The following is a 21,654-nucleotide window of genomic DNA, read 5'->3' on the forward strand; positions in this document are numbered from 1 at the left end:
ACAAATTCACATATTGGCTGTCTGCAAAAAAAAAAAAAGTCATTCTCCACCTCTAGTCCACCAGCTCTCTGCCAAGAAGTGGGAGTCATGATTCATCTACTGTGTCATTTCTTAGCCCAGTGCCATACAGAGTGTAGGCGCTTAATGTGAGTTGGCTCACATCATGAAATGGTAAGGTCCTTGCTCCTTCCCACTGTACCCGTGCTCTATACCTATCATAGCACTTTGTGCATAGCAGGTGCTCAGCTAATGTATGTTGATGAACAACTGAGAGTCTTGGGGGTGGGATGAAGGATGCACTATGGATTCAAGACCTGGAAGGTAGTTAAAGAGGTCTGTTTTACATCAGAACTGAACATGATCTTCCTCTTCCTGCCAGATTCAGACATAGAGTGCATCAGTGGCCTTTAGTGCTCCATTGACTCAGGAAACAATTTGATTTTTTTTTATCTGTACAGGTTATTTTGTATGGTATTCTGGGGTGTAAGTATGACTCGTAGCAAACAGTATACAATATTACTCCAATTCCTGTGACTCACATATATGGGGTGCTTTGATGTTTACAGGGTGTTTCCCTAACAACAACCCTATGACATACCACATTTGAAACAGACTATTTGTACCTGTACTGTTAAAGACAAGTTTCATTCATTCAATAAAAAGCTATTTTTAAGTGCCTACTATGTGCAAAATGGAGAGACAGTATTATATAGTGAATAGAGAGCCAGCTTTGGAATTGTAAAGACCTCAGTTAAAATCTTACTGTGGTTTACCATATTTCACAGCATGATTGTCACACTGCCTAATTGTCGCCACCATATAATCGTCATACCATTTTTGTTTTTATTTTTTTTTCAGCACAAAAACTGGTTTTTATAACCTTTCATTGTGTAATCGTTACATGGTATAAGTCTGTTCCTCATGCTGCTTAAAAGGTAAACAGCGAAGCAGCATTGGTAGTACTCACTTTGTCAGTATATTTCCAGAAGCTGACTTGCATGGTTTGTTTAGAGTGTTGCAGTACTGACTGTATTGTCACTCAACCCGTTGAAGAGCCATAGGTGGTAGGGGAATGGGTGGGCAGGTGAAGCTGCCATGGATTAGTCATGTGATATGGTGAGACTTACATCTTCCCAATTTTAATGTATATTCAGGAGTATTCGATGCATCTTAATCTTGCACCAAAGACAGTTTAATAATAAATAATTTTTAAGTAATACCAACACAAATTTTTTTTAAAGCTTCACATAATGGTCATACTTCATTTGTTTTGCAAAAAAATTTTTTTTGGCATAAAATCTGTGATGGTTATGCGGTGAAATATTGTATAGTCTGTGTGACCATGGGTTCTCTCAAGTCATTTAAACTCTCAGTATCTCAGGCAACTCTCTAAGATCCTAAGTCGAAGAATGGTTGCTTATCTGTTTTTCTATTTTCTAGATGAACTATTTTCTATTTCTCTAGATGAACTCTAGTTAAACTGCATCTCTAGAACTAGTTCACTGCCAAGAAAATTGTGGTCTTAAACAAGAAGAAGAAAATATGAAAAACACTGTGTTAGTTTTGGAAGGACATATAATGATAATTTGACCTTGCTCCTTGCCCACAGGGAGTTTACAGTCTACCAGTTTCTATATTGTTCTGATATAAAATCTTCAGGTTGTATGTGTTGATTGTAAACCTGTGTCCCTCTCTTGGATTATCAAGGCTATGGATGGTGTCCTAATAGATCTAACCTGCTGTATTGGGAAAATTGGCCAAGGACCAAGGGTCTAAGTATTTGACACAGAGTCCAGGCCATGTTTATCCCTGCCGAGCAGTTATCTAGTTGTGGAGTGGTCTAAACAGTGATGTTGTAAACCAGATATTAATTTAAAGATCATGTTCTTCCTTGCAACAATTAGTGTTTGCTTCATTGTTGATAACAGTTACTGGATAGATAAAAGCTGCCCAGTGGTGAAAGCTAGGTGTTTGAGTTCTTAAAATTATGAGTACGTTTGTGATGCATCTGTATGTTCAAATTAGCATTGGGGAAATATGAGTTATATGATGTGCTTTAAAAAATAGAACTGAAATGCAATCCCAAAGAAATCTATTTTTGAGAGGATAATAAAAGTTTTTCATGACATCTAATATAAATGCCAAAAACTGGACATATTTTACTGAGTTCATTTCATTCACGTCTCACTGATTATCCAGTAATAATCATGGTAGATAGTTTTTCTTCCTTCATATCCACAGGCATATCCATAACTAGGAATGCATAACCAGGGATGCTCCCTCTATCCATTCAATGGTGAGTAGGTGACCCTGGGTTCTAGAAGGCTCTGTGAAAGCAGAGTATGTGTTTCAGTTCCCGCAAAATTGGAAAGGCCTCAAGTAGAGGTCTGGCAGCAGATGCTGTGTCTTTTGTCTGAGGACCATCCTGGAGAAGTTTAGGGGATCATATCACTGCATTGGCTGCAGGTGATGAATCTTTAGCCATGGCCACTCTAATAGCCACCTACTAAATTAGAAAGATACCATAATTTGTTTTTGGGGGAGCAAATCCCTACAAAGATGAAACCAGGTCCTTGAAGTATGCTTCATCAGATAACTGGTACAAGACATTCCTACAGCCCCAGTGTCCTTAATCACTGTCATGGACCCTTTGCAGTCTGGTTAAGCCTGTGGATTCTTTCTTACAGTAATATTGTTAAGTGTATAAGAAAATCCATAGGACTGCAAAGGATGCCAATTGTATTGAAACGTAATTATCAAAATATTTTTTAAAAACCAGATTTGTGATACGGTAACGTACGTGCTTCTTTACTAACACGTTAAACAGCAAGCCAGTACAAGCCAGTCACTAAACATTTGTTGTGCTCTGCTTTGCACCAGGCACCAAGCTAGGCACAGAGGATACAAAGAAGGGCAAAAGACAGTTCTTAAATAAAGGCAGGCTAAAGTTACAGTTTTATTTTTAAAGACCTCTCAGTATGAAGGCTATTGCTCACCTTGAATAAGAATATTAAGCAGTGGGGTGGTCTTTGACTAGGCAATGTGTGTGTCATGATGGACATCCAGTTGATTTTCCACTGTGCTATGATATGAAAATATCTGTGATTTCTGTAGCTGACACAGTCATACCTACCGCTGAGGCTATTATGACTTGTTGCCTATGTTCACAATTGAAAGAAATGAAATTTCAGTTGGAAGTTAGTGAAAATAAAGATGTAATTTCTTTTTCCCATCTAAGTTCATAGACCTTCTGAATCTATCCAAGGATGGCTGGACTCCAAGTTAAGAGCCTCTGTAATAACTCCTGCCATGCAGTGTATTTACTTCAGTTCACTATGGGTAGGTTTTATAAAAATAATTAATAGTAGCTCAGGGATTCATTCCAATAATAATAATTACAGGAAGGGATTAAACATTTATTAATTGCCTACCATGTGCCAGATGTTTTACAAATATTATCCCATTTATATCTCACGACAACCCTGTGAGGTACGTACACTTATTATCCTCATTTTAACAAAGGTAGACAGACTTGTAACTTGCCCAGAGTCACACAGCTGTGTCTGAGGTCACATTTGAACTCGGGTTTTCCTTATCCACTGTGGCACCTAGCTACCTAATAATTATTTCTTTTCAATGACCCAGTGAAGTAGGTAGTGCAAGTAGCATTCTTTTACAGATGAGGAAACAGAGGCTGAGGAGTTATGGGAATCGACCATTTGACACAGCTATTCGGATGTTAGAACCAGAACTAGAAGGCTGTTTCTACTAGCTAAGAGAAAGAAGGGAGGAAGCATGGCCTTGTTGTTAGAGGGACGGAAGACCTGGGTTCAAGTCCTACCACTGGCCCGTCCTGGCAATGCAATCCTAGCTTAGGTGAGTCACCTAAACCTCTTAGTGCTCTAGGCAAATTCTTGAAGACTCAAGTTATATAGCCATTGTGGCTTTGAGTTAGCAAAAGGAGTTTGCTCCCTAGAAACCCATTGGTCTGCATTAAGAAAAAAGGGGATTAATTTTTTATTGTTATTCAGTTGTTTCAGTTGTGTCTGATTCTTTGTGACCCCATTCGGGGTTTTCAAGGCAAAGATTCTGGAGTGGTTTGTCATTTCCTTCTCCAGCTCATTTTACAGATGAGGAAACTGAGGCAAACAGGGTTAAGTGACTTGCCCAGAGTCACATAGCTAGCAAGTGTCTAAGGCCAAATTAGAACTCACCTAACTCTAGGCCTGGTGCTCTGTCCACTGCACCACCTAGCTGCATGTGAGTATATGTGTGTATACATATGTGTATATATTATATATATATATATATATATATATATATATATATATATATATATATATATATATGCATGTGTGTGTGTATAGAAAGAGAGGCAAATGGGGCTAAGTGACATGTCCAGGGTCATATGACTTGTCCAGGGTCACACACCTAGTAAGTGTCTGAGGCTGGATCTGAACACAGGTCCTCCTGACCCCAGGGCCCAAGTCACTGACCCACCTAGCTTTATCTAGCTGCCCCAGTATTAAAGATTAACTTTAATAATGCTTAAAAACAGCATAGTCTGATACAGTGGTATCTAACTCAAGCAGAACTGGGTCTCTGAGGGTGCCTGAGAAAACCACAAATTAACATTATCTAGGTTGTTTTGTATTTTTATTTATTTTGTTAAATATTTCCCAATGACATTTTAATCTGGTTCTGGTGGCACTCTGGAGTTTTGGAGGCAACTTTCTGCCCTCTGGCTGTGAGTTTGATACCTCTGGCAATGGATAAAGCTCTAGACTTAAGAGTCCAGAAAACTGCAATTCACATCCTTCCTCAGGCCAGCCAGCTGAGTCGCTGTGGGCAAGTCACTTGACCTTTGTGAGCCTGAGTTTCCTCATCTGTTGAATGAAGATAATGGCACCTGTAGCACCAACCTTACATGGTTAGTGGGAGGCTTAGATGCACTAACTATGTCAGGCACTTTGGAAAGTTTAAGGTGTTTGATGACAGCTCCATTTTTTTTTTTGTTGGCAGTGGAGGGCAGAGGGTGCCCTGGAGCCCAGGGGCAGGGGGATACAGTCGCAGGGATAGTCGGTGGGCAGAAGAACTCCCATGGCAGAAATTCTGGCCATGGACATTGGGAGGCAGAATAGTGCACCAGGGGTGGTTATATCCTGAGAGCCCCACCATTTGATTATTCTGCAGTGAGCCTGAGGTTAGGAAGACCTGAGTTCAAATGTGGAATCAGACACTTTCTAACTGGGCTACCCTGGGCAAACCACCTAACCTCTGGTTGCCTCAGTTTCTCCATCTGTAAAATTGGAATAATAATAGCACCTACCTTGCAGAGTTGTTGTGAAGATCAAATGAGATAGTATTTCTTAAAAGAATTTAGCACAATGCCTGGCACATAGGAAGCACTATATAAATGCTTATTCCCTTCCCTCAAGGAAATCCTGTTTTGAGAGGGGAAACAAAATGATGCAAAAAATTGGATGTTCAAGATACACACGTTGTAGATGGAAGGTAATCTCAGAAGGAAGGCACTGGCAAAGTGGGAGTATTGGACTAAGAAGAGATGGGTTTGAATCCAGAGTCTGTTTCTTACTGTGTAACTTTGGGCAGATTGCTTGAGTTTTGTTTTTTCGTCAAGAAAACAGGGATAATGGTTTAGCTTGGAATCCTTATATCACAAGGTCACTGGAGGACCAAATAAGAAAATAGCCATTGTGTACTTTGTCAAACTCATTTTTAGGTGGTGGGTGGGGGTAGTTCAGGTCTGTCACTTCCGTGGAGTAAAGAGCTCCCTGTACAAATACTCCCTCTGTTTGGCAATTTATCTGTAACTTAAAGTGTTGGAGAATTGCCAGGGGCACCGAGAAGGTTATAGGATCTAAAAGGGACCTTAGAAGTTATCAAGTCCTTGGAAGAGGTCCAAAGGAGGAAACAGGACTAGGGAAATGAGGTGGTTTGCCCAGGTCATAAGTGGAAGAGCCAGGATTTAAACCCAGATCTTCTGCCTCCAAATCCAGCTTGCTCTGTCCTGCCCCTCTACTGACTTGCACACAGCAGAGCTAATGTGTGTTGCTGGCAATTTGGGCTCCTGTTTTCCTGTTCTTGGCCTCCCCGCTGCTTGTCTCAGGACAATTGGAGGAGTGGGGATGGTGAGACACTTTACTTTGTCCACTACTCTGTGCTTCCTGAGACAACCCAGTCAGTGCTGATGCCCTCTCCCCTCACCTGCCATAGGCTACTGTGACCTGGTTCATACCCAGAAACTCTGCTTCATTAAAAAATTCACATCTCCTTAAGTGGAACTTCAGGACTAGTGGTCCTAGTCAGTAACTCCATACCACAGTAAGGTAGGTCTTGAACCCAGGACATGCCGTCCCCAAGATTAATTTCTGCTGTGTTGTATCCGTCATTAAACTTTATAGGACCATATAAATGTAAGCTCTTACTCCCAGCCAATTTTTAGGCAAATTCTAGTTTTTCTAATACAAACATACCTAATCCCATATCACATGACAGTCTTTTAACAAGGAGGGGATCCTGGGAATATAGTGTTTCTTCAGATGTGTCCAAGTTAGCACCACTGGACAACCCACACCAAGTGTATGGAGGACAGCAGGATGGTTGAGCTTTTGTTTTCTGGGCAGCTGAAGAGGGACCATGACTTACTGGGTGGACAGATGAAGTCCTTCAGGGATGTGCTAAATCGTAGCCAGGAGCCAGGGAACACTGCTATAGTTAGAGGGAGAGCACCTGCAGGATCCGTTGCAGAACATGCTGACAGGTTGATTTTTGAGGTGGGATGGCTCATTTTGACTGAAACCAGTGATGATTCCTGAGGCCCAAAGATAGAGTCATAAATTATACACAGCTCCCCAGGCAGAGGCAACACACAGTGAATGTCTCAGCGTAGAACTCCTAAGATTTCAGAGCTGGGAGGTACCACCCAGCTTTCTCATCTTATGAAAGAGGAAACTGAAGCCTAGAGAAAGGAGGGATTTGCTTGAGGTCAAGAGCTAGTCAGTGGCCCAGCCAGGACTAGAGCCCAGGTCTCCTGATTCAGAGTTGAGTATGTTTTCCACTCTTTGAAGCTACATAACTCTGGGTGATTTTGTTTTTGCAAGGACAAGGGGGAAAGGATAGTTAGTAGTGCTCTTGGCCAGAGTTGTGATTGGGAACCCAACACCTGGGGCAGAGCTGGATTGTATAGGTCATGGGAAAGGTGGAACAGGTGGGACCCAGGTGAGCAAAAAGGTGTAGTAGCGGTGTGTCTATTGGGAGGGAGAGGGAGGAAGACTGTCCTCTTCAATTAACTCCATTGGCCCAAGACCCTACTAATTTGCCCTGTTATGACAACTACTTCTTCCCCCCGCCCCCAAATTCATGGTTGTACAATCTAATAGAGTACTCTGGGGTACAGGGACAGGGATTGCCTAACAGTGGTGGGGAGGGACCCTCCCCTCCCCTGCCACCATTTTGGTGCCTGAGACAAAGCCCTAGCTGCCCCATCTTAGTTATGACTGTTGCAGATTGGGATTTTTAACACTACCTACCATCCTGTCAGAATACCTGTTCCTTGTGTCTAAACTCATTTGATCAATGGTTTTCTGGCTAGGGGGACTTTTTAAGCATCCTGTGAACATTTACTTCTGACTTTAACATAAGGTGAATAGGAGGTGCTGGAGGGAAGACTAAGATTATATAAAACAGAGACTTTGGAGATATCAAGACCAGCTCTGACAGCTTCTTTATAGCAGCCTCTCTCTGTCAATGGATCATGCCCTCCGCTTCCAACCCTTCTCTTTACCTTCTGCAAAACCCAATTTTAATTTCATTTGTGACTGAGGACAGGAACAACCAGATGCTCATGCTTGAGTGAGCACAAAGGCACATGTAGTTTTAGCAGCATACTGGTAATATCTATCCATTGTAGAAAGAACTCTAGACTTGGAGTTAGACCTACACTCAAGTCCCAGGCACCATATTTACTAGGCTATGTGACTGGGAACAGGTGGTCTCTTAATTTCTTAAAACCTCAGTTTTCTCATCTGTGAAATAGGGATAATAATACTCACACTACCTACCTTATAGGGATTTTGTGCAAAAGTCCTTCATAAATCATATGGTGCTTCATAAACATGTTTTATTATTGTTATTAATAACATGGACAAGGACAATAATAATAATGATACATAGAACATAAAACATGTGATTTTTTGGTGTGAGAACATCGTCCACCAAGGCAGAGACCAATGTAGATCATAGCTTGTTGATAACTTTGTCTTAGCTTCCTAAGGTTCAGAGATGTTGTGACTTTTCCATAGTAGCAGAGATAGCAAGTATCAGATTCAGGATTTGAATCCAAGCCCAGCATTCTCCTTCATATGCCATACTGCTTAGATGTCTAATATCTCATTATCTCATCTGTAAAATAGGCATGATATACTATAGGGTATCCCAAAAATCTTAGTTCAGCTTTAAGCTTATTAAAGCTTATATCACTTAATAGCTTTTAAGTCTTAGCTTACAAATGTAAGCTATTAAATGTAGCTATTAAAGCTTTGATAGTTTCTCAACTGCATTAAGACTTATGGGACAGCCCATAATTATGATAACTGTCTCTCTCATAGGGTTGAAATGAGGTAATCATAGGATCATAGGAGATGTAGAACAGGGAGGGACTTGAAAAGCCATCTAGTCCAACCTTCTCATGTTACAGATGGGGAAACTGATGTCTGGAAAGTTTAACTTTAGCCCAGTGTCCCAGGTTGGTAAATTGCAGAACTACGTTTTGAACTCCAGTTTTCTGACTCTAGATTGGGCATTCTTTCCACTGGATGGATGAAATGTTTGGAAAGCAGAACTGGACTAGAGCCCATGTCTCCTGGATGTAAATCTATTTTCTTTTCCAATATACTTCACTTTTATATTAGTTGAGAGGTTGGAGAGTAGAAAGAACCAGCCCTCAGGAGTCAGGAGAGCTGGGTTGAAATTCCTGCTCTGAGCAGGAAAGAAACTAGGGAGGTAAATAGAATATTAGAAAAGTTAGATATGACAGACCGTTGGCATGATTTAGACCAGGCCTGTACAACCTGCATCCCACCAAAGGATTTAGGTTGGCCTGTGAAAAATGTAGAGGTGGTTCCTCCTATTGGTTCTAATTTTTACTTATATCACTAACCTGAAAACGTGTTTAATAGGAATGTAAATGTATAGCCTATATCAGATTGTGCACCGTGGTGGGGAGGAAGGGGGAGAAAAATTTTAAACTCAAAAGCATATGGAAGTGATTGTTAACAAATCAAAATAAATTAATAAAAAAAAAAAAGAAAAATGTAGAGGAAAACATTTGCAGGCTGCCTGAAATCCTTTGGTTGAAGGTTGTGCAGACCTGATTTAGACATAAAGGATGACACCATAAGCAAATTAGAAGGGCAAGGATTAGTCTACCTTTCAGGCTTATGGGGAGGGGAAGAATTTACGACCAAACAAGAGATAGAGAGCATTACAAAATGTAAAATAGATAATTTTGATTATATTAAGTTAAAAAGTTTTTGTACAAACAAAACCAATGCAATGAAGATTAGAAGAAAACAGAAAGCTGGGAAATAATCTTTACAGCAAGTGTCTCTAATAAAGGCCTCATTTCTCAAATATAGAGAGAACTAGGTAAAATTGACAAGAAATACATGCCATTCCCCAACTGATAAATAGTCAAAAGATGAGCAGGCAGTTTTCACATGAAGAAATCAAAGCTGTCTATGAGCATATGAAGAAGCGTTCTAAATCACTTTTGATTAGAGAAATACAAATTAAAACAGCTCTCATCTCTCACCTTTCAGATTGGCTAATACAACAGAATAGGAAAATGATAAATGCTGGAGAAGATGTGGGAAAATTGGAACACTAATGCACTGTTGGTGGAGCTGTGAACTGATCCAACCATTCTGGAGAGCAATTTGGAACTATACCCAAAGGGCAACCAAACTGTGCATATCTTTTGATCCAGCAATACCACTGCTAGGTCTGTATTTCAAAGAGATCATAAAAAAGGGAAAAGGACCTACATGTGCAAAACTATTTGTAGCAGCCCTTTCTGTGGTGGCAAAATATTGGAAATTGAGGAGATGCCCATCAGTTGGGGAATGGCTGAACAAGCTGTATGTATTCATATGTATTACATATGAATGTAATGGAATATTATTATATGTATGTATAAGAAATTATGAACAGGCAGATTTCAGAATAACCTGAAAAGACTTGTACGAACTGATGCAAAGTGAAATGAGCAGAACCAAGAAAACATTGTACACAGTATCAGCAACGTTGTGTGATGAATAACTATGAATGACTTAGCTTTTCTCAGCAACACAATGAGCCTAAGACAAGTACAAAGGACTCATGAAGGAAAATGCTATCCATATCCAGACAAAGAACTGATAGACTCTGAATGCAGATGGAAGCATATTTTTTTCACTTACTTTATTCTTTCTTGTTTTTTTTTCTCTTTTGATCTGTTTCTTCTTTTACAACTGTGACTAATATGGAAATATTTTTATGTGATAGCACGTGTATAAACTGTATCAAACTACCTACCATTTTCAGAAGAGGGGAGGGATGGAAGGAAGGAGAAAAATTTGGAACTCAAAATCTTGTAAAAATGAATGCTAAAATTTTTCTTGACATGCAACTAGGGAAAAAATAAAATACTATTCATTAAAAAAATAAGAAATTCCTGCTCTGACTCTTACTTTCTGGATGACCAAGAGACTCAATGACCATGTCAGTCAGTCTCTCTGACCTGTTTTTTTCCATCAGTAAAATGTGAGTGATCAACATTTTCACTACTCCCAGGGTTGTTGTGAGGAATATTCTTTATAAAGCTTGTAGTGCTCTGGAAAAATGTGAATTCTCCTCAGCAAGAGTGGTCATTCTTGCTTTGCCATGCCTCTGATTTTAAGCGTTAGCTGAGCAGCTGGTCAAAGGACTCCAAAGAAGTGAATGGCTGACCTGCTATTAAACTCCTGTAAGACTCTGGGTTGAATTCCTTTAGTCATAAGATGGTCTTCATAGACCATGCTTAGATTTGAGGGATTTCCCAAAGCATGGAAGGTGCTGTGTGGTTTGAGTTCAGCATTAGGACTGGGTTTTTCTCAAGCAGTTGTTGCTAACCAGGATCTCTGTGGCAATTCTGCTTCCCTTTATATCCTATTGTTGGCAGGAAAGGAATTATGTACTACTGACAGGATGGAAAATGTGACGTTTTAGCTTAAATTAAGTCTACTGTTGTTTCAGACAAAGGAATATCTCTCCTCTGGCTTTCACACCCCCACTTTCTTGCTCATTTTTATTAGGTTTTGAAATGTACACAATTGTTTGGCAAAATTCAATGCAAAAAACAGATATAACTGTAGTTTGTTATTTTAGAAAATATCTTTCTGTGGTGTAAAAACCTGGCAACTCACAACTGGAGGTATGGAGAGTTTGTTTATTTTTTTAATGTAGCTTTTCCCCTGCTTTGTCTTTGTCTGTTGGGCTACCAACCAGCTTGAGGAAATCCCTTTCCCTCTCTGGGCTTCAGATTGTACATGTGTAAAATGGCACTACGCACTAGGTTGTCGCTACAGTCCCTGCCAGCTCTAAGAATCTGTGAGATCTGTGACAGCTTCTGATTTGCGCTCCACTCATGTAGATCTTTCTGGCTGCCTCTGGCTTTAGAGGATGTTTTGGACGTAGGTGCACCAGCATGAATTGTTTGTGTAATTGTACTTATTTCAACACTTCAGTGGTCCACCATTTTGTTTGTCTGGGTGCCACCTCCCCTATTGTACATCACACACCTTCTATCTGCTTTTGCAGAGGATCTTGGTGAATTACTAACTTCCCCACAATTAGCTAGCTTGGTTCTCAGGCAGCAGGTGGTGCATTGTTGGACCTGCACTCCAGTCAACTTGACAATTCAACAAACATTTATTAAATACCTACTGTATGTGAGTAAATTATTTGTTGCTAAGCAAGATTTTTGTGGCTACTTCCTCTTTATTTCTTCTTATAGTGGGAAAGGAAATGAGACATGCCTAGGTGATGGGGATACCTAAGCAAATGGCATTTGCACTCAATAAAGGTGCATTCTACTTGGAGGGGGGAAGGGAATGCAATAATATGTACACAAAACCTTTTCAGATTTTCGGGATCTGTCAGAAACTGTGTTTCTCCAGCCTAACTTTCAAGAATCCAACAGCCCTTTCACGTTATGGTGAGACATATTAATAGATATGTCTTAATTTATTAATTTATTAAATATAACTCACATTTCTAAGTTCCCAAGTTCACACAGTTAGGAAGTATCCAACTTAGGATTCAAACCCAGGTCTCCTGGGTCTTCTCAAATGTATTGTCCTTTCTTTTAAGCCATGCTGCCTCTGTTCCCCAAGGGAAAGAAATCTCAGAGATATCCTTGTATCAACAATATTGTTTACCTGGAAGCCTTGGGCAGGTACTGCCAGCTCTTTTAATAAGATGGGAAAGTGCTAAAGATTGTTCTTTGCAACACCCCCATCTCTAGCGGTTGCAGCAAAAGGACATTTTTGTTAGCCCCTTCTGTGGCGTCATACTAGGCTTCTATCTGTACTTAATGACAGGACAGTTTGATCTGAATTTTCTCAGTTCCTCATAAATCACAATCAATCAATCAGCAAGTATTTATTAAAAGCCTGCGTTGTGCCAGGCATTATAAATAAGAGATGCGCCAACCTTTCTTCTTATCTGACAGGACAATGGTGTGCATCTAAACATGGATTCTATAATTTAACTGTCTCAGTCCCCCTCCTTCAGGCCCCATAGTGGGTCATAAGGCTTCTAAGGATGGTTTTGTGACTTTAGGTGAAGAATGGATAAACTCTAAGGAATAAAGGTTCTGGTTTTGTTGCAGCCTTTATTTTAAATAATAATAAATTCCAAAAGAAACAGAGGCAATAGGGCAGATCTGCAGATTGTCTGCACATGATATATGTGTATATTTTTCTTCTTGAAATCCCGGTGGTTCTTTTTAGAACATGCAAGTGTACATTTTGAACGCTTTTCCTGTGATATTTACCTGATGGGGATTTTTCTCTTGAGTGGAAAAACAGGACCATTTTGCCTGCACAAAGACGATGCCAAAGACTCAGAATCCAGGACATTTTAAGGCAGCTTTCCAACCTCATTACTGCCAGGGATAAAATTTCTCCAAGGTGGAAGTGTCCTCTCTTAGAGCTCAAATCCATCTCACAATTGTTTCTCTTTCCCCTTTGTTTTTCAAGCAAAGCAATTACTTTTTTTTTTATTTTAGAAAAAGAAGCCTGTGCTAATGTACAAAACCCTCCTTTTTCCTCTTTCATTTATTTGAAATTGAACTTAACAAAGTCAATTCCAAGCAAGCGCTCTCTCTCTGAGTAATGCTTTTTGTCCATAAAAACAGCATTGACTCAGGACGGTCAGGAAGTGCTGATGTGCGCTCTGGCTTTGTATGAGAGGCCGTAATGACAAAGTATTCATGTCAAAGTGTATAATGAAACTATAAATTGTTTTCATGAATGCTCGGAATTTGGTCTTTTACAGGGCAAATCCAAAAGGCATTTAGTGCCATTTCATATATGTGAATAACATCAAACTATGCAATATATTCAATAAACTTAAAGAATGATGTGCTCTCACACTTTCAGGTGCCCAGGCTGATAACTGTCAGGTGGGGTGGGGGGAGGACATGTATGGAAGGGAGTTAGGGAGGACTAGGGGTGGAGCAAGGAGGCATTTGCCTAGCTTCATGAAGTGAGAAATCTAGTCAAGGGTACCAGAATATTTGCAGAGAATTTAGAGTATAGTTGAAAGAACTGATGTATGAAAATGAATCTGTGTGTTATGGGTATGTGTGTGTATGAATTATGGAAGAAGTTGCAAATGTTGTTGCTGAGTGGTTAAAAGTAGAGGAGAAAAGCTATGCCTGTAGAATATTGTGTTCTTCTCCTTGACCTACTTGAAGGTGCTTCTCCTAGGTGGTGTGGTTTGGTATAATCTGGCTTAGTATCTTAGTAGTGTTTTTTTTTTTCCTTTGAGGCAATCAGGGTTAAGTGACTTGCCTAGGATCACAGAGCTAGCAAGTATCTGAGGTCTGATTTGAACTCAGGTCCTTCTGATCCCAGGGCAGGTACTCTATCCACTGCACCACCTATTAGTAGTGGTTGGAAAGAGATTATTGTGTAGGGAAAATGGCACTGGACTTGAATTTAAAAGAGCTGGATTCAGGTCCCACTTCAGCCACTTACTAAACCTGAGCCTCAGTTTCTGCTTCACTAAAATGGGAATCATATTTTTCATTCACTGGGTTCTGATGATGGTCAAATGAAATAATGCAGTAATGGGAAGAATCCTAGATTTGGAGTTTGAATACCAGATTAATTCCTTCATTTATTAGCTTTCTCTGTTAATTATTTTCTATTTATCCTATATATAGCTTGCTTTGTATATATTTGTTTGCATATCATCTCCCCTGCCATTAGATTATAAATTCCTTGAGGGCAGGATGCCTTTTGCCTCTTTTTGTATTCCCAGCAGGAATACAAATACAAATACATTAAGTAGGCACTTAATGAAGTAGCTAGAGCACTAGGCCTGGAGTCCAGAAGAGCTGAGTTCAAATCTAGCCTCAGACACTTACTAGCTATATGACCCTGGGCAAGTCACTTAATCTTGTTTACCTCCATTTCCTCATCGCTAAAATGAGCTGAGAAGGAAATGTCAAACTACTCCAGTATCTTTGCCGTGAAAACCCCAAATGGGGTCACATAGAGTTGGACCTGACTGAAATGACCGAATGACAAAAAAATAAATGTTTATTGAATTTAATTGAATTGTTTGTCATTAGGCAAGTAATATATATCATTAGACCTCACTATCCTCATCCATTTAATAAGAGGCTTGGACTATATAACCTGCTACATATATAAACTATAACCCTATTCATGCCAAATTACTATGAAATAGTTAAATTCTAAATACATATTATTAGTCATCTGTTATCTCATTCATTGTTTGTTTGTTATTATCCTTGAACAGTGCTAGGCCCATAGCCAGCACTAAATAGTAAGCACTTTTCTATTCGATTCCATTTCTATGCTCTTAATGTCGTTAGCTATGTGATCCTGGTCAAGTCACCTTGACACTGATAGCACTCACTCCACTGGGTTATGGTATAGATCAAATGAGATAATAAGCACTAAACACAGCGCCTGGCACCTAGTAAGTATGATAGAAATGTTATTATTATTATTATTATTATTATTATTATTATTATTATTATTGTTATTATTTATGGCACAGAAGCTTTGACCTGCTTCATTTTTCTGACCTGGGCCAAATGGTCCCTCCATATGCAGCCTGGTGGCCCTCTTCTCCAAAAGGCTCACCATTTTAGCACCAGATTTAGGGCAGACACTCATTCAGTTTTAGCCCACTGTAGCTCAAAACTCCTGAGCTCAAGTGATCCATGGCCTCCCCCTCCCTGGTAGCAGGAGTGTACCATCACACCCAGTGTAGATAGGAAGAGATGCATCACCAGGTTGGCTACATGGTGATAATAAATCTTTTGGCCATAGTAACTCACAGAGACAATCACTGATGAAGGTGTGAAGGTATGATCATTGTAAGGGAAGGAGTAGACAGACACACTGATGAACTCACAGAGCTTTGAAGTGTTCAAGTAAATGTCCCCAAACCTCAGATTTGGAAGGGGCCTCAGAGGTGCTGTAGCCCAACCCAAACTAGAATAGGAGACTCCTTTACAACCCCCCACCCTCATCCAGGGGACCATCCAGGTCCATTTAAAGACCCCCAATTAAGGAGAGTCCCTTTGATCCCAAGGCTGGCCATTCTAGCTGAACAGTTCTCATTGAAAACCTACCTCTTGGCAGCTTCTCTACGTGGTTCCGTCTTCTGGCAAATCTAAATAGATTTAGTCTAATCCTAGTCCTGTATGACAACCCTTCAAATACTAAAAGGTAGCTCTAATGTGACTTCCCTGTCCCTCCTTTTTATCTAGGCTGGAATTTTCCTAGTTCTTTCAGTTGGCGTTTGTATGACCTGGTTTCCAGTTCCACAGCCATCTTAGTTACCCTTTTCTGCTCTCAAATCTGTTAACGTCCTTCTTAAAAAAAAATGCATTTATGCAGTTCCCCATGTTGTCTGGCCAGGGCAGAGTACAAATATACTTCCTCCCCAGGTTTGAAAACATGCCTCTATTAATACATCTTATGATTGGATTTTCTTTTTCTGGCTGCCAAAATATTGATCCTAGAATGTAGAGCTGTAACTAGCAACTTTTGCACCTTGGGTGAATGGCATGAAAACTGTGCCTTCAGATCATTTGGGGAGTGGGCAAGGTTCAGTAGAGACCCTAGACAGGGGTGGGAACCTGTGGCCCTCTAGGTATTCAAGTGTGGCCCTTTGACTGAATCCAAACTTCACAGAACAAATCTCAAAGGGTGTTACTTGAGGACCTAGAGGGCCACACGTGACCTTGAGGGTGCAGGTTCCCCACCCTTGCCCTAGAATATCACCAGGCCATTACTAGGGAGATGTAGAAGAGGGCAGGGCTGGGATGGGGAGGAGCTTGCTTGAGATGTGGCCTCTAAGGAATACACAGCCAAGTGGGAGCTTCTCATTATTATTATTATTATTGCTAGCTTGGTGCTACATTTAGTTGTTTCTAAGCTGCCAAAGAACTAAAAGTGTGATTAGGGCCTTTCTAATTTCTGGCTCTCTGGGCCACTGCTCCAGTTACCCCACCTTAGTAATGGCTTTGCCAGAATGCTAAAAGGTTCATTAGCATTGCTAAAGGTCTCCAATGAGTCATCTGGTTTTGTTTGCTTTTACAGTACCTAGTGTGCAAAAGGAAGCTAGAAAGTAAAAAGGAGGCTTTACTGATCCTTTCCAAGGAGCTGGATACCTGTCAACAGGAGAGAGACCAGTACAAACTCATGGCCAATCAGCTTCGGGAGCGGCACCAGTCTCTGAAAAAGAAATACCGAGAGCTGATTGTACGTAGTTACTTTGCAAATTACCTATTCACCTGGGTGAGAAATCAAGCCAGACAGTGAAGTGAAGATACTGTCTTTAGGAGAATGAGCTTGCCGGAGGAGTTTAGCTGGGTTGCTTCTGTCTGTGTGATGGTTGCAATCTTTTTTTTTTTTGACATATTGTTAACAGTATCACTATTAATTGCCCGCTGTGCTGCAGCCATTGAATTGACCTAGTGAGGGGGGCAGCTTGTTTGCAAAGATTTTCTCTGGAAAATGTATCTACTTGAAATCTGGACTTCAGCACCTTTTAATGGTAGGGGCCAGATCAGGGAGCACAGCCACCCATAAGATGAAAGGAGTCCTTTCCTTTGAAACGATAATTTGGATGGTACTGACTTCTCCATCCACTTTAGTTCTAAAAACAAACAAACAAACAAACAAAAAATAGCACTCCCTCCCTTTCCAATTTCTGGTAAGCTTTTCTTCTGATTTCGTTCATTTAAAATCAGGGCTTAACCTGAGTGAGACAGCATGTTGCAGAGTCAGAAGCGCATCTGGAGTGAGCAGTCCTAGATTCAAATTCCATCTCTGCCCCTTATTATCTGAATGCCGTTCCCATTACTAGATTCTTATTACCTCCCAGGACCTCAGTCACCTCATTTATAGTATGAGGAGGAAGTTGGTCTTTAGAATAATTTTAAATTCCAAATTCTTATGACCCTATGAATGGGACTGTTAGTTCAGTCAGAGAATATTTTGACTCTCTTGCTTAGGTCTTATTCATTAGTTTTTAAAACTGTATAGGTTTTGTTCCAGTTGGAACCAGTTCCCTGGAGTTCTGGGTGTTTTAAAGGCATCTTCATTTCAATTCACATAGTTCAGTTGGGGGAAGAAAAAAGAATGGTTGGGTTGGGTTTGAAATTCAGCAAATGGAGGCTTTGTTCTGGTCTTTTGTTCCCAGCTTGGCTGACATATATGTTAGGTTTTTAATGCATTTTAAAAGGTGAAATGTGCTTTGTTTCTTTGTAGGATGGAGACCCATCAATTCCACCTGAAAGGAGGAAACAGGTAGGATTTCTTTCTGTTTCTTTGGCAGTCTCCTCTCAATGTATCAGTTCCTAAGAACACTAATTCTTTTTTTTGAAATTGTTTGATTTCTGCCTCTTGTTACAAGTCATTTCCATATATACCACAGTTTTCCACCATCCTCTCAAATCCCTCCAAGAATTAAGTCTTCCCTGGTGGCAAACAAAATAGTCGAGCACAAACAACTGATACAGTGATGACATCTGATAGTGTATGCAGTGTCCCCCAGCCAGTTTCCCTATGGGGACTTGTGAACTATAATTGGGTAACCAGGACTTTCCCCCAGGATGCTGACTTTAGAAGGGTGTCCCCTTGTAGTGTAGAAGCTACAGAGCTTAGTACAGAACTAGTTAGCAAGGGTAATTAGGTAGAATCAGGAGCTATTATCAGGTATTTGGCTGGGCTGAGGTCTTCCCTTAGCTTGGTCTCCCCAGCAGGCTTCACACTTGGGTCCCAGGGTCTCTATCTCTGTCCACTCCCCCCTCCCAGCTGAGGTGTGCTTCAACCTATGTGTGGTTAATAGTATTTGCTGAAGGTGCAACAGTTCCTGATTGTGGCTTTGAAGGTCTGATCTGATCTCCAGGACTAAAGTTGGTTGTTACTTGTTTTCCTTTTAATAGAACACCAAGTCTTGACACTAGGTGGTCATCTTGATTCTTTTTTGTAGAGGGGAATCTACTTTTCATTTTTCCAAAGCTTTGGTGGGGAATAGGATGAGGTGGGGAAGGCTGTCAGGAAGGGAGGGTTGGGATGGGAAGTCTTTTGAGGTGGGAAAGCTGCTGACATTGGAGTCCCTGTGCCAGATGTGTATGTGGAGAGATAGTTGAGGAGATGCTAAAGGTGGCTGCTGCTGCTGCCGCTGTCATCACCTCTGCCTAGGTTTCTCTCCAGGAGGGGAATGATAACAAACTTCCTAGAAGTGATCTTAACAGCTACCTTGAAGATCTGGCTAGGTGAGGCTTTCGGGGCTGCTAGTAAAACCACAATGTTTAGAGACCCACTGCTTTAGAGTAATTTTCCTGGCTCTGCTCCTGAGGAAGTTAGCACCCAGACTCAGGTTTATAAAAGACCTCGTCTTGGAGGGGACCTTAGAAGTGATCTGATTCAGGCTTCTCAGTTTACCAAAGAGGAAACAGGCCCAACCAGGTTAAATGAGTTAGGGGCAGCAAGTGGTACAGTCAGAATTCCAGTCGATTCCTCTTACTCCAAATTCAATGTTCTTTCCTCCATTTAAATTGGTTAGAAGGTCCATGTAACGGTTCTAGTGGTGTATTTCTTGGGATCTCTTTAAATTGCTTACTTGAGGTAGACTTAAATGTATGTGCATTTTCGCTTTCTCAGTTGTTTCTGTGTTGCTTGAGCTGAATGATGCTGCATTCATAGTCTAGTATTCCAGTTGAGAGAGGAAATTCTGTACCTGGTGTGAGGTGGGGCTGGGGGCTGGGTGAGGGTGTTGTTAAATAAATGGATAAAAATGGGGGTTTTCTGATGTTTTTCACAGCTTTGGTGACTACATTGGGCCATGATCTAACTCTAAAATTCTTTCCATCTAATCCAGAATTGTAAAATTGTCTGTGTATACATTAATTAGGGCAGCCTAATTAATAGAGTGCCAGTCCTGGAGTCAGGAAGACTCATCTTCTTGAGTTCAAATCTAGCCTTAGAAACTTACTAGCTGTGTGACCCTGGAAAAGTCACTCAACCCTGTATTCCTCAGTTTCCTCATCTATAAAATGCGCTGGAGAAGGAAGTGGCAAATCATTCCAGTTTCTTTGCCAAGAAAATCCTAAATGGGGTCATGAAGACATGACTGAAAAACTCCCCAACAAAAAACACATTAATTAATCTTTTGTTAATTGCTGTCCTCAGTACTTTGTGCAAACTAAAAGATGTGTTCTGCCCTTTAGAGGCTTATAATCTTAGGTAGAATAGACAGGATGGCCAAATAAAAAGGTATTTTTATTCCCCTGAACTGCAGATCAGGCCTCACGATTCCCTCTCATATATGCTATCTCCACCACACCCCCAAAAGCACTTTTCTTTTGTGATTATTTTATGTCATTCATAATTTGGTCTGAGGTGCGAGAGGATTTGCCATGGCATTAGCTAGAACTTCCCTGCAAAATTATATGGGTGGATGGGAATGAATTGTTTAACATTAGAATCCTTAATCTCGAATTGCTAGGGTTGTTTTCTGTGACTCTCAATAGTAGTCTTTCCTCTGATTTAGTATATTTACAATTCGTTAGTATTCATGAAGCAGTTTTGCAGTTTTGGGTGGGTTTGCATTCCATGACTTTATAATAAAAAATTTGCATTAACCGAAGAGAATCTGGTGAATTTCACTCAGATTTTTCTGATGCATCTTTATGACCCTAGAAGCATGGAATGGCTGTGTGAGCTACTGCCTGTATGGCTGTGAAGTTGGTGTTTAGTTTCTCTCCTTGTAACGTTTGGGTTTTTTTTGTTGTGTTGGTTACTAATTGACCCTGATGCTCCACAATTATCCAGTCAAAGTGCTGGACGAAACATGGTCTCTGAAAGGCCTCTGCCTGACAAGCAGTTAGAAAAGTGACCACAGTGTTTTGGGAAGAGAAATAACCTACATTCTAATTCCTTTTTAGAAGGTTAGGTGATTTTTTTTCCCTGTTGTTATACCAAAGATCTTTTTACCAGAGCTACTATAATATATGAAACAGTATAGGGAAAGATACTGATATAGAACTAAATTTCTAGTTGCCTGCTATAATGAAACTCTACGTTTTGCTCAAAGCAAGCACCTTTTATTTATTTATTTCTGTTTTGAGTGGGAGGTACAGCAGGGGACTGGAGGTGAAAAGGAAGAGACAAAATTATTCACTAAACTTTTGCATCAACCAGACGAGGGTAGAAACATGCCCCTTGACCTCAAGCCTCATGGACTGTATTACACGTTTATCCCAAAGGCAAAACATCAAGTGGAGCATTTATCCCTCCAGCTATAGAACATATATGTACACACTATACAAATGGAAGGCGTGAGAATAGGAACTCAGCTTGGCAACTTGAGGCACTCATCTGCATCGCTAATAGTTATGCATATATAGAATCCCAAGATGTCAGTCGCTAGGAAAGGAGAAGATGCCAAATGGAATAACACATTGACCTTTTGGTCTGCAAATTAGCCTCCTCTGTATGTTTCAGAATAAAAGATGGTACACGATCCTGTGTAATTCATGTTATAAGAGAAGTCGTTCCTGGCTCCTGTAGATTTTTCCAGTTCAGTTTCATATTACAGAGGATCTTCTTAAGCATGGTAATAAAATTCCCCCCTTACACCTTACACATACTTAAAAAGCCTCCATATATATCATATGAAAAGAACCTTGTAAGGAAATCAGGGAAAGTATCGTTTTCATCTCCATTTGACAGATTCTACTGTTCAGGTCCAGAGAAGTTAAGGGACTTACCCCTGGTCACTCAGCATGTTAATGGCAGAGCTTAGACTAGAACTCAGATCTCCTGGCTCCTACTT

General features: G+C 40.4%; 1 protein-coding gene across 3 annotated transcripts in view; it reads left to right on the plus strand.

Annotated features, from left to right (window-relative positions):
• Nucleotides 1–21,654, plus strand: part of CCDC149 (coiled-coil domain containing 149) — a 147,053-nt gene that overhangs the window by 44,672 nt on the left and 80,727 nt on the right. For all 3 annotated transcript variants that reach the window (XM_020992443.2, XM_078148932.1, XM_078148933.1), the window contains 2 exons: nt 16,911–17,072; nt 18,084–18,122. In XM_020992443.2, coding sequence (XP_020848102.1) covers nt 16,911–17,072; nt 18,084–18,122 — 201 coding nt within the window. The remainder of the gene's footprint in view (nt 1–16,910; nt 17,073–18,083; nt 18,123–21,654) is intronic.

The sequence above is a fragment of the Phascolarctos cinereus genome, unplaced genomic scaffold (genome assembly GCF_003287225.1).
Source record: "Phascolarctos cinereus isolate Bilbo 61053 unplaced genomic scaffold, phaCin_HiC Scaffold_9;HRSCAF=440, whole genome shotgun sequence".
In the NCBI taxonomy this organism is placed as follows: Eukaryota; Metazoa; Chordata; class Mammalia; order Diprotodontia; family Phascolarctidae; genus Phascolarctos; species Phascolarctos cinereus.